Here is a 14,668-nt window from a genome sequence, read left to right on the forward strand (position 1 = left end):
ATCTATTCTTGGAACGCTAAATTCATGTCAATAAACCGATTCTCACTATCTAGAAGATGGAATCTATTCTTGGAACGCTAAATTCATGTCAATAAACCGATTCTCACTATCTATGAGATGGAATCCATTCTTGGAACGCTAAATTCATGTCAATAAACCGATTCTCACTATCTATGAGATGAAGTCTATTCTTGGAACGCTAAATTCATGTCAATAAACCGATTCTCACTATCTAGGAAATGGAATCTATTCTTGAAACGTTAAATTCATGTCAATAAACCAATTTTAGCCGTCTAGAGATGGTATCTATTCCTGTGGCACTTGAGTTTATTTCTTTTTTAAAAAGATATATATACCTCTTACTGACAGACACACAACCATTCTATAATACTTCCGCGTTTTTATGCATTGCATAGCTTGAAATTCTAAATGAGTAAAATACAAGAGACGAGTGAATAGAAATGAAACGGTGAGCAACCCTGTTTGGAAGCTGTAGTTGAGCGTATACGAATTTGTTTAAGAGGTTTGAGGGAATGAGATGAGGGAATGTTCACGCGTTTGAAACACGATGATGCTCCTGACAGCCTGTGTGTGTGCTGTGATTGTCAAATGTACACGCCACGTCAGCATTGAATTAACAGAGCAAATCCCAAGTAAATGCAACGTGTAATTGGTTGAAGAGGGTTTCATTCTCTCTCTCTCTCTCTCTCTCACTCACACACACACACACACGTTCTATTCTAGTCTGTTGCTTCTGTCCAGCGGGAAGTAATTAACTGAAAATCCACTGTTATGATGGAAACTTGTGATTTCTAACAAGAAATTCAGTAGCTACAAAATTACGTACAATTCCTGTTAGAAATTAAGTGGCAGACAATTATATCCTAATGCCTATATGCATGTTCATATTTTAGTTTCTGTTAATGGGCTTCACTACTCTCCACCATTTGTAATTTTAGTAACTTATAAAGAACGAAATAAAGAAAATAAAAAGTTTAGAGCGTGAGGCAGATATTGCCTCTACGGAATGTTATTTAAATGAAATTAACAACTGCTTCCGGGTCTTTACGAAAACTGAGTGCGCAGTTATTATATATAAGAAATTGGACAGTTACTACAAGAACTTGTCGTATATTCTTCGTTAATTGCATATATTTCCATCGACACATCAAATATATGAATTTTCATACAACAACAACACCTGTCACAACAGCTCTTAGGAAGCCAGGCCTATTAACCGGCTTGTGGAACTCATATCTTTTGGGTGATGTGTGGTCAGCACATCGACTTCCCTTTCGTTAGTACAGGCTTTCTAGACCAGTGTTCGTTACTTGTTTCTTATAACTCTCCAATTGTCCTTATACGACGCTGGATGGATGCCAGCACCATCTGGTGAGTACGAACGGTGCCATCTTTCCTCTGATTATACCCGCTTGTTTTCGCTGATTTCAAGAGAAGTGGTTTCCAGTGAGGCTAGGGTGTCCGCAACATTTTCATAAATCTAATGCATACACCTTTATATTGGTTGCCACACACACACACACACACACACACACACACACACACACACACACACACACACACACACACAAATCCTAGCCCGATCGATTTATACTTTTTGTTTTCTATGATTTCGCGTTTTATATCTGTTATCGTTGCTTTTACGCCACGAATAGTTCAGTTTCGCGATGCTACAAACTACTATGGACAACTACTTGTAATATATAATTATCGAAGAATGCGTTTCCATACAAAATACTCAGCCCGCGGCCGGTTTTACGTGTGACACCCAGCATAATTCATAAACATAATCAAGAAACGAAAAATATTTCCCAAAGAATATATGTAGATTGATTGAAAATACAATACTGATCTCTGAAAAAAAAAGTGTGTCATATACAAAGTGTTATTATGAAGGTTCTAGTTCATCAGAGTGCCATAAAGGAATGTATTTCGAAATTCTTCCATTATGGCAAATGGTCAATAATCCCGAGGGGATGAGGGGGACATGTCCCCTCCAATCTTGGAACTGGGGGGACTGTTCCCCCCAATAATCCGATTTTAAATGTGTTTTTTTGGGGAAAAAATGTGATGATTTGTGTCCGATTGTCACAAAGGAAAGTAAGATGAAATTGATGTCTCCCAGAATAAACTTCAAATCTACTATTTCAACGAAACAAGTGACCATGAAACCACTTTCGGTTGTACAACCTTTAGTTAATCCTTTTCTTTTTCTTTCTTTCTTTTTTCTTTTCTTTTTTTCTTTTTTTTAAATGAGAAAAGTGGAATGTCCTGCTGGATGGACTAGAGTCTTAAGAAAACAGAATCTAACTATGGAGCAACTGCGTTCAAAAACGATGTGGAGAACGGTCACCAAGAACGAGAAACGATAATCATTTCTCTCACTTCTAGATTGGAGTATTAAAATGAAATTTTGAGAGATTATTGTTTCAGTCAGGACACTTCATTAGAACTGATTGCCCGGAAATGATATACTGTATATGTCTATATGTCTGTGTGTCCTGCTTATACACGTAGTAATGTCCTCAGTTACATGTGTACAAAAGACAATATTTTGGATCGGTAAGTACTTTATTCTCAAATCTAGGGACGTTGAAAATATGAAGAACCAAGAGTAATGACATGTAAGACATGTGAAATGTTATAGTAAGCTTATATGATCTCTCAAAATATTGATCATGTACATATTCTTTGTACGCATATGTTTTTATACCAGTTTTGTATGTTGTTCGTCTCTAAAGAAGCAAAAGCTTACGGCCTTCTTTTTTATTAAGCTTTTGGAAGCTATTTAGCATTGTGTAAGAATTAAAACTACGAGGAGAGGAGGGAGTACAAAGCTACGTAATTGTACTGTGATGACACTGTAATGATGTAAGATTATTGGCTACTTGACATGCGAGGAAGAATTTCGAAATAAATTCCTTTACGTCATTCTGATTAACTATAACCCTCATAACTACACTTTTTTTTTTAAAAAAAGAAGAAAATACAAGACATAGGCACTACATGATAACTCATGTGTATTTGGTGTGTCAGAGTTTAGCTTTAGAGTTATATTTATTCATTTTACTTGACATCTTGCGAGTGAAGGCAAAAAGAAAAAAATGAAGAAAGTTCCCAGTACAATTAGTCCTTAGCACAAAAAACTCAAACAAAAATTAAAAAGGCTTCAATGGGGGGAAAGTGAAGCGCAGAAGAAGAGAAGAAAGAAAGAAACCTGTGACAGATACAGAGGAGTGGTTTTGACTTATTTGTACACGGCAAGGGAAACATCAGAAGATGTAATTAAGACATCCATATATGACGCTCTGATAACGCTACGTATGGGTTGAATATATGTGTGTGTCCTAGCTGGGGAAAAGAAAAAAAGAGAGAGAACATGGTGGTCAGTTGCTAAAGGAAGAAAATGATATATTAACCGTTAACGAGACCCAGTACTCGTATATACATTGTAGATGCATATGTGTTTCTGTCTCAGAAGTTAACTCAAGTGACAGAAGTTCGTTTACTGAGCAGATAAGGTTCAAAGTAGCACGAAATGATGTTGAGTTTGTCTTTTTCTTTTTCATTCTGATCTAATGCAGCAAGTGTAGACAGTGGTGCCACGTAAAACGTACACAAGAGAAGAGAAATAAAGGTAGATAAAAAGACATGACTTGTGTCAGGTGTTCAGATGATTTTTTTTTACTTTCTTTCTTTCAATTTGTTTTTGTTTTATGTATCTCATCCACTGATTATATTAGCCTAGGCTGTCGCTCAGTAGAAGAGTATATATGTCTGTCTGACAATAAATTTTTCCTGTCATGAAACAAGTAAAAGAAGAGAAAGAATTTACAGGAACAAATCAGAAGCAAAACTCTTATTGAATGTAGGCTTACTGTTTAACAAAGTATTTCTCCTTTTAAGCTGGAAGAGAGAGAAAGAGAGAGAGAAACGGACAGAGAATCAGATGTTATAATTTATAGGTGACAGGAGAACAATACCTTTTCTTGAAAAAGGCCATGGCTGTCGTTGTGCAGTGACTTCCATTATGTTTGTATTATTAAACTCGTACAATGTCACTTTTAGAAAAATAGACTTCTGGAATGCATGTATTTACATTTAGTTTTAGTACAGAGTGTTCTTAAAAAGTTAGCAACTATTTTTTAGGAAAAAGTTGGAATAACTGAGCGATTTGTGTATCACTTGAAATTATTTAACGAATTATTATATTAATTACAACCACAATTAGAGCCAGAGCTAACCATTCTCCCCGAAAGATTTTAGGGTAATCTCTCCAAATTTACCATTCTGCCTCCAAATTGTACCTTTCTCGTCCCAAATTTACTATTCTGCCTCCAAATGGTATCTTCCTTCTCCCCAATTTACCATTCTGCCTCCAAATTGTACCTTCCTCTTCCCAAATTTACTATTCTGCCTCCAAATGGTACCTTTCTTCACCCGAATTTGCCACTCTACCTCCAAATTGTACCTTTCTCTTTCCAAATTTATTATTCTGCCTCCAAACTGTACCTTTCTCCTCCGAAATTTACCATTCTGTTTCCAGATTGTACCTTTCTCCTCCCAAATGTACTATTTTGCCTCCAAATGGTATCTTTCTTCACTCAAATTTGCCATTCTACCTCCAAATCGTACCTTTCTCTTCCCAAATTTACTATTCTGCCAATAAATTGTACCTTTCTCCTCCCAAATTTACTATTCTGCTTCCAGATTGTACCTTTCTCCTCTCAAATTTACTATTCTGCCTCCAAGTTGTACTTTTCTTTCTCCAAATTTACTATTTTGCTTCCAAATTGTACCTTTCTTCTCCCAAACTTACTATTCTGCCTCCAAATTGTACCTTTCTCTTCCCAAATTTACTATTCTGCCATCAAATTGAACCTTTCTCCTCCCAAATTTACTATTGTGCTTCCATATTGTAAGTTTCTTCTCCCAAATGTATCATTCTCCAGGTTGATTGTACGTTTTCAACAACAAAATTATGTTCTCCAAGATAATCAAAAAGGTTCAATATTGTGGCCTAAAACTTGCCTATAGGCAAACCTCATAACAAAAATTGGATCTTTGTGACGAATGTAGTTATGTCATTCTATGTTCCACTCTGTGCTCTATCAATGTCTCAGTACAGTTTCTACCTATTCATGGTTAGATGCAATGCATTTCACAGAATAGATGGTGCGATTAGTGACACTACATGATGACTTTGATCTTTGAAATCTTTCATGGTATTGAAATGAGATGTGTTGAAGTAGTGTGCTTTCAGAAATCTCGCCCCTCTTCAAAAATATTGGAGCTAGATCACGTGACCGTGCTGCCATGGCCTTTTGCCTAAGGCTTGTTAGGCTAGCCTCATACTGAGGGAACAAATGGTTAAAAGCAAGTTTCACCCGCAACAATTTAGCTCTTCGCTCCCTCAGTGTGCGCTGTAGCTTCATATCCACGGCACGTTTTGATCCAAATGAAATAGAATGTTATCAGCTCGGTTTGAGTATTCGTAGTAAATGTATGTTTTGAATATGAAGTCTCGGTCTGTCCATGTGCCGATCGAAAGTCTCCCGTAATTTTCTCACGCAACGCAAATGAGGGCACGCATCCGACACTGCTCCAAGTGCCGAACACGCACTCGCTAAGTTTGGGGCCGACGTATTTGAATGCATGGATTGATGGCTTCCGAAAAACCTCAATGAAGGAAAATGACGCGCAACACTTGCTTTCACCCCTTTGCTCTTTCAGTATAGAGTCAGCCTTAGGAACACAATGACATGTAGCATGTGAGAACATTCTTAGTGATGAGAACTTGAAATTCACATAAATAGAAATTAATCAGTGAGCTGTCAAATTAGCAGTGGTCCACACACTGGTGCAAACCTTGAGACAAATCTCGGTTACTCAGCGAAACACAATATGAAGTGTATGGTAATAGAATATCTTCTTTAATAATTGTTTCTTCTATCAGTGGATAGGACTCAAAAACGAGCTTTTGCCAGCACAGTTACCGGGCTTAAACCCATTTGACTCTGTAAGGTTAGGGGTCTCTGTGACACAGTAAGTCGAATGATATTCAATTATTCCAACGTTTTTCTAAAAATACGAATATTATACTGTATACTGAAATGGATTGATGCTCTTGGGTTTTTAACTCCTAATATTAAGCTTTTTATTCAATTTTCATGCCTGAGCTCCTTGGTGGCTAAGCGGTTAGCGTACGCGCCTTCGGCGTGAGAGAGCTGGGTTCGATTCCCGGTGGGAGCTCATGTGATTCGGATTCCACGTTAATCAGTAGGTCCCGTCTCATATAACCTCGTTGCTGAAAGGGACGTTAAACTCCAACAATTCAATTTTCATGCTATACGGAGAGCCTCAACAATTATTATTTTCAGAAATTTCGAAAATAAAATGTTCCAAATACAAACAAGTGCAGGCACTCTTGTCTCTTCCATGTCTTGCATTATGGAAGTTTTGTCGAAACTTCCGCTGCATAGCTACCACACTGTCATCACTTTTGAAATACGCTTCAATCACTAAAGCACAATGTCTTGTTCTAACGCTCCATTGGAACTAAAATGGCATGCTTTCTGCTACACTCAATCCTGGTCGGTTTTATGCTCATTGTCCGGTCGTGCGACTTCCAACTGTTGAAAGTGGTATATTGTTTCTTCCGGACCTTTTATAAACTACTGTTTTTGTATCACTTCACCTGAGCGTATCAGATGACCCTCGTTTACGGTATTGACTGTGCCATAAGGAACAACGACAAATAATCATCATGACAGAGTAATATCGTAATCGAAAACAATACAATTACAAATAAACATTCCACCAGAATGTATAAGGTATGCCCAAATGAAAGTAGAACTGGTACATTTAAGCAAAAGTTATTTAGTTTTAATGCATAGGTATACTATAAATTGGAAAGCATTACATAGGGGACAAAATATGTGTAACAATACTGTCTATAAATAATCATCTAGGTGATTGAGACAGGTGTCCCATTGGTCCACGAGACGATGGATACCGTCAGCGAAGAAAGTCGTGGGTTGCATGCGGAACCATTCGTCAACTGTTTCCCGGACCTCATTGTTGTCCGTGAACCGGCCGGCGTCCCTTCAGTGTTTTATTATTATTATTTTTTTTTTAGTGTCCCGAACACATGAAAATCGCAGGGCGACAGGTCAGTGCTGTAAGAGGAGTGCTGGAGAACTTCCCATCCGTTGTTGCAGGAGATCATTGCACACTTGCGCCACATGAGGGTAGGCATTATCCTGCAACAGAATAACCCATTTTGACAATATGCCACGACTGCGATTCTTAATGTCAGTTCCACTAACATCTTCTGCCGACAAATATTAGATTACTGCGCGCTGAGCCTGTTTGGAAGAATTCATGGCACGCTCGTTACCTGTTATCTCGCTTCTGTTGCAGTCAAAAACACACAGACTCTATCCACTGTATGTCAAATTTCTCCTGACATACACTGCCATCTATCAGGAAAATCACAAAGTTCTTCCACTGGAAATAACGGCGCTCCAACCTCAGTCTCACTTTCAGTTGGGCATACCTTATATAATATTTCTGTACGAGGAGTCCATGCACTTGACTAGACTTGGCAGTGCTAAAGCCCCTCCCTCTTTAAAAAAAAAAAAAGAAACAAACTGAAAGTCCGTAGTTTGTAAAAGAGAGAGACTACGTATATCATCTGATTGATTTGTCAGGGTAGACATGCAGTTTTCAATATAACTCATAGATCACTCTATTCGTTTTTTTAATTCTTAACCCTTTTACAGAGGAAGTCGACTTTTGTCGACAGAAAGAAAATTTCCTTAACATGCGAATGTCGACTATAGTCGACAGGTTAAAATTTGTTTGTCCGCACCTTGGCTTTGTCGAGAGTAGTCGCCAAAGTTGTACCGTTCAATTTTTTGTGTTCTATTGTTTTCGATAAACAATAGAAATCACACAGAAAACCTTTGGCGACTATAGTTAACTAAAACAAAACCAAGATACAGACAAATTTTAACACGTCGACTATAATCGACATTCGCAGGTTAGGGAAAGTTTCTTTCTGTCGCCTTCCACAGTGAAAGGGTTAAATATGGTATGACAAAATTAATCTTAACGTCGTTTATGCTAAAATATATAAATAAAATTAATATAGACCTACTTGTACTTTTTAAACTATTATTCTCATTGTTTTTCAGTCCTGTGACTCTTATTTTTGTTTTTCAGTTCATTGATTTACTTGGTATGTTCTCCTTTCTCTGAAATGAAAGGTATCAGTTCTTTAATGAAAGGTATCAGTTTGTAGTTATATTAATTTGTTTTTTAAGAATAAATGTCACTTACTTTGTGGAGATTAATTAGTAATATCAATATATATATAGACTTAATAATTTGATGTTTTGTAATTAAAATAATATTGCATCTAAATAGATTTGAGGAAGAAACCGGTAAAAAATAAACAATTAAAATCATTGTTCATTTCAAATAATAAACAACATACTTCCCAATATAAAATGGATTTCGGTATCTGTGGATCACTAAATAAATACGAGGATCAGTCAAGAAGTTAGTTGCACTGCTTCAGAAAATAAAACAGAATATAAATTTTTGCAATAACTTTATTTGTATCGTAAAGTTCAATTCACAATCTACTTTTCAACGTAATTATCTCTGTTATTTAAGCATTTGTTGAGGAGTGGTACAAGTTTTTCTATGCTTTCTGCAAATAAATCCCGTCCAATGCCCGATAACCATTTGTGGGCTGCATCTTTCACCTCGTCATCCGAATGGAATCGTTGCTTTCAAAGTTCGTCTTTCATGGGGCCAAATACATGGAAGAATGCATTTATTGACACGAGTAGCAATATCTAGATTTTTCGCAGTTGATGGTCTTCCATTGCGCTCAGCATCGTCAATTATCAGAATGTCTGTTCTCAAATATGTTGAATCACTTCGCAATAGCTTGATTCTGATATTACATTTTCACCATACACTTCATGCAGCTGCCGATACATTTCAGTGCAGTTACATCTTTTCGCCCATAAAAAACGAATCATTTCCAGTTTGGACGCCACTTGCAGCTGTTGAGAAATGTTTACGACTGATTATCAGAACACCTCCACTTGCCTCGTGAAAGCCGCTACGTCACACGATACAGCTACATGTCTGCAGTGTTTCCATACAGTTTCATCCAAATAGGCTTTGACCGAAAATATTTACAAAGGGATGCAACTAGCTTTCTGACTGGCCCACGTAAATAAATTAGAAACTAAAATAATAATAATAATAATAATAATAATAATAATAATAATAATAATAATAATAATAATAATAATAATAATAATAATAATAATAATAATAATAATATAAACACTTGATTCAATTACAAATACGTAACTAAAACCTAATACTACATAATTATAATAGGTTTACGTTATATATTTTTTCTTTCCCTTTCCCGCATATTTTAAATTCCCCCCCCCCTCCCTGTAAATTGCCTCCCATTTTCCATTCTTTAATATTTCTAGTATGAAGTGCCCTTTTGGCGTATCTGGAATATAATAAATAAAAGAATATGGGCTATGAAATAACTTATTTGCTACATTCTTCAGTTTTATTAGTTAACGTTGTATCTTGTATATGATTTTAGACACATTTCTTCTAAGTTTTGTGGACGTGATACTTTTTTTTTTAATTAAATACGTTATTATATAGGAAACTAAGTACAAACTAATATCATCTTCACTACCTGTACCTGTACCTGCAATAGCATAATATTTTCACTTGCTTCAATGCAGATAACTACATAATTATATTTTAATTGTTGCAGGCGGTTAAACAACAATAAATTAAGGCATATTCCTGATATGCTATTCGCTAACATGGGCAATCTACATCGATTGTAAGTACAAGTTTTCTTTCTTTTTTCGTTTGTTTCTTAGAATAGATAATTTGTTTTCTAGAATAGAGGCACACTTTGTTTTGATTTTAAGTTTTCACGAGTGTTGTTAACGCAATTCCGGGAGGGGATTTGGAGACTTTAGTTGATTAAAAAAAAAAAAAAAAAGAATCTCCTATGTTTAATCTGAAATTGTACATATCTAAGTTTTCTTCCAAAGTACTGTAGCGAAATGGGACACAGGATACCGAGTTGACAATCAGTGAGCTTATCTATGAAGGAGATGATACAGGAGTAGCTACCAACATCTAGAAACTAATGTCTGATGAAATGAAATACACTGACGGACTTTAGTTAATTTGTGGATATGTAAAAACTTTCGTCGCTAATACTATAAGACCGCGATTAGCAAAGAATTCATCATAGAAGATATGCAAGACACCAATGCACGAGAACTTGAATTAGTACCACTCAAATAGTTCCAATATTCGTTATTCGAATATTTTTGTGCTCTTGTTCGAATATCCGAATATTCATTTTCAAAATTCGAACAATTACACACACACACACACACACACACAAAGTTCTATACAGCGGACCTCAGGCTATGAATTCGATGTATTTTGTTATACAGAATCCAAATTTTGAAACCTCAGTACGATTGATTGTGTAAACATTTTTTAATGGACGAAACACATGTGTATCTTCCCTATCAAGTTTTTCGCCCATAAAAAAAATTGACAGTACATCGTCCAGAGGTTTCGAAATTTGGATTCTGTGTAACAAAATACATCGAGTCCATGCCCTGAGATCCGCTCCACAGAAGTTTTTTAAATACTTTTTTCTGTATGTGGCTATTATTCTATTAAATAATCGTTATCCGAGTAATTTGCCAGAATAATTCCATTTACTTATTATCCGAACAATTGGTCTTATAATCACTCATTATCAAAATAACAAATATTGAAATTACAGTCATCCTGACCGCGTTTTTCCCTGCTTTTTTAAAGTTCCATGAGGCAAATGTCGGACTGATACCTGAAAATATAGGTCCTGGTCGAGTTGCTTTCTCATTCTTGTTTTTTGTCTTGTTGTTAATTATTACAGAATGAAATGGTCGCACGGATTATATCTGGATGATTGTTAATTAAAATAATTGTTTATCTTTAAAAAAAATGAAGAAGAAGAGAAACGGGTATCTTGCCATCTTCTAACAAAACTGGATTCTTTCCAAAGCTATAAAAGAACATTAAAACTGGACAAAAGTAGAGAGCGTCATATCCATCGTATCCCTCGTCCGTTTTAGAAAAAAAAAATCAATCTATGGCAGACAACAGAATAAATCTCCTGGAAGTATGAGAGTATTTCATTGTTAATCCATACGCATTCTGTACATTCACGTTCCCCGAAATCCCGCTTAATTCTTTCCAATAACACTGGGAAACAAAAACAGATTTCATAGAGAGAAGATTTTCTATGTGCACATTATGTCAACACTGCCAGGCAGTTACATATACCAAAACCATATTCCAAACTTTGTAATCTTAATTTTTTAAAAAAAAAAATCAATGCATATTGCAAACGAGAGTGGTTATCTAGGAGGGAAACTTGAAAGTATCACACATTTTCTCTAATTGATTCTGATTTTGAGTATGAACTACCTAAAAAAAAAAAAAGCTATTGTAAATGTGTGCAATTATTTATTGCTAGCACTTTTTTTAGTACATTTGAAAAGTATTTTTCTTCTATTTCTCATGTGAACCCTTAAATAAAAATAGGTGAATTTTGTGGCATTATCGCTATATCTGCGTACAAAACACCTGAATTTTCTTGAAGAAGGAACAAGCCTTTGTGTAGTAATATTGATTCGTCCTTCATCGATCTTTCTGTAAAGAAAAAACAAAGAAAAATTAAATACAAAGGATATAGCATATATCGTAGGCGATTGATGATGCTGATCCAATCTTGATGAAACTTGACATTGTGATAGAATTTGACGAACTAAGTAACCGTAGGGACCTTTGATTCCAGAATTATGACTCATCAAAGTTGGAATTTGAACTTAATAAAAATTCCCCCCTTCCCCAACAAAAAACTTATTACTAAGATAGATAACTACCTCAATGGCCTATGAAACACGGAGGTTCAATGCCGCGTTCTCAAAAGCTCTCCATTGACTTCTATCCTTAGCCAACTGGACCCAGTTTCCACTTTGTATTCCTATTTCTGCGAGATCCATCTTAATATTCTCCTCTTATCTACGCCTTGGTCTTCCCAATGGTCGTTTTCCGATTGGACTTCCAGATGAAAGCGTTCCTACTTTCTTTCGTTCTGGCTACATGGCCTTCTCACCTGAGCCTCCTAGACTTGATTCTTAGCAATGTTTGATGAAATGACGTGAAATTTCACTAAATTACGATCAAAAAGATCCATCCGATCTTGAACAAACTTGGTATAATTGTAAAAATTGACAAGTTTTGTATACATTCGAGCATAGTATGAAACATTATATGGTGGACAGATCTTTAAATAGTTTCAAAGTGATTGGGCATCGAAGTTGGATTTGAATTCAGTGAAATCGAGAAATTTCACTAAACGCGATGATCAATGGAACTCATTTGGAAGATTTGATGGACTCATCGAATCTTGACCAAATTTATCAATGTGGTAGACCTTCATGAGCTTACTACGCGTATGAAATATAGCAACTTTGCATCCTTTAGACCTCTGGTCCTCAAGTTATTTGCCGTTGAAGTTGGTAGTTGTACTTTGAGTCCAAACCCCCAGCTTAATAGCCAGTAACTCAAAAATCAAATGCCTGCACATCACGGTATCTCACGCACACATTAAGCTGTTCAAGTCTACTAACATTTTAATGTTTGTCAGGTGGAGACTTTTAGTTTCCAAGTTATTGGCTACCAAATTTCGGGCGTGGACTTAACAAACTTGTTACGGGAAGTAAGTGCAATATGTATTTATAATCAAGATTTGCTAAAAATTATAATGAAGAACAATTTTTTCCCGTTATAGGGAAATTTACTAATTCTTTATTTTCCTGGAAACTTGTTAGAAGAAAAATATATTTATATATGGTAAAACATCGTTTGGACCCAGCAAGGGGCATGTCAGGAAATCAAATTATTAAAATTCCAGTTGGTTGAGATAAAGAATAAAATACTTCCTCATAAAAATCAATATGCTAAAGAAACAAAAATGGCTCAGGTACTTAACATCCTTAAATAAACAACAGAAAATAGTGTTGATTTTTTAAAATTACTTTTTTATTTGTAGTTTATAATTCAATATAAAAAATTCCTATTGAAAATATAGAAATTATATCAGGGACTACCTTTATTATTAGTCAATGCCCTAGCCTCATTGAAATACCGCTTCTCATGAAATTAGCAAAATCAAGCAGTGCTTGGTTTGGTCCAAGGAAAGATGAGTGACCGTTCGTGCCCACCAGATGGTGTTGATATTACTGCGTCCACACAGCGTCGTGAAAACAATTTGAGGAGCAACTTGAAACAAAGAAATAGCAAACGATATGCTGACCACACATCACCCAAAAAGAAATGAGTGCCACAAGTGGACCCTAAGGACTGTTGCCCCAGCAGTTTAGTTTAGACTACCTTTATTCAAAGAAAAATTGATACTTTTATTATTTTGCAAACTTCCAGCAAGGGTTTCGTTCATTTGGTTCCATCATGAATGATAATTAATCTTTAAACAGGGAACTTCTGGTGTTTTTTTTATCTCTCTTGAAGGCAATAGGTTTGCAACCGACGACCAAATTCCTTTTTGCCATTTCTTCTTCCAAATTGCTTCCCCCCCCCCCTTCTACCTTATTATTGTTATTCTTTCGCTGTACTCGTGGTGTTCCTTTCCTTCTCTATTTGTTTGAAGTTGATGTAGTTTTCTGTGCCATCATCCATCATCTTCTGTCACTTGGCAGTGACTGAAACACGGTGCTCAATTTACAAGAGAGCATATTAACCACAGCAGGAGGAACAACAACACAGTCTAGGCAAGCAGATGGTTCATCCATCTCTACATAGTCAATCGTCACTCTTACGAACTAGTCTTGATAGAGGCCGCAGATTCATCACTAGGTTGCTGCCTTTTGAATTGCGTAAAAAGAAAGTAAAGAATTAGGAAGGTCATGCATCTGATAAATCAGTTTTGCTAGATCCAAGTGAACGATTCACCATAAGTAAAGTTTTGGTTACGTTTTCCTATTTTGAAGTTTGATATTATTATTATTATTATTATTATTATTATTATTATTATTATTATTATTATTATTATTATTATTATTATTATTTTACTTTATTGCCTTAAGAGTCTTCATCCCGGCGAAATTAAAATACTGCTAATGTTACAGTAATTATGTGATATCTTCAAATAGATAAAAGATAATTGAAATATGGAACAAAAGCGCCCTAGACAATATTATTTTGCGTGAGGGTACCATTATTACAAGTTACCTAGTGGCTTTCCGTTTTCAGCTGTTTAGAAACGCGAAAATAAATGCCGATAATCAAAATGGCTCGAAATCAAAAGCAGATAAGTGAGTCGTGATAACGGTATCTCATGTAAAATAATATTGTCTAGGGCGGTCTTGTTCCACATTTCGATTATCTTTTATCTATTTGAAGATATCACATAATTACTGTAACATTAGCGGTATTTTAATTTCGCGGGGATGAAGACTCTTAAGGAGTAGCAAGTAAAGCGATTCTATGATCT

General features: G+C 35.7%; 1 protein-coding gene across 4 annotated transcripts in view; it reads left to right on the plus strand.

Annotated features, from left to right (window-relative positions):
• Window positions 1–14,668, plus strand: part of sli (slit guidance ligand) — an 833,494-nt gene that overhangs the window by 428,416 nt on the left and 390,410 nt on the right. For 3 of the 4 annotated variants that reach the window (XM_081762100.1, XM_081762119.1, XM_081762110.1), the window contains exon 4: window positions 9,851–9,922. The exons of the other annotated variant lie outside the window; for it this stretch is intronic. In XM_081762100.1, the coding sequence (XP_081618226.1) occupies window positions 9,851–9,922 (72 nt within the window). The remainder of the gene's footprint in view (window positions 1–9,850; window positions 9,923–14,668) is intronic. 4 annotated transcript variants of the gene reach the window in all.

The sequence above is a fragment of the Thermobia domestica genome, chromosome 1 (assembly GCF_964235325.1).
Source record: "Thermobia domestica chromosome 1, izTheDome1.hap1.1, whole genome shotgun sequence".
Classification (NCBI taxonomy): Eukaryota; Metazoa; Arthropoda; class Insecta; order Zygentoma; family Lepismatidae; genus Thermobia; species Thermobia domestica.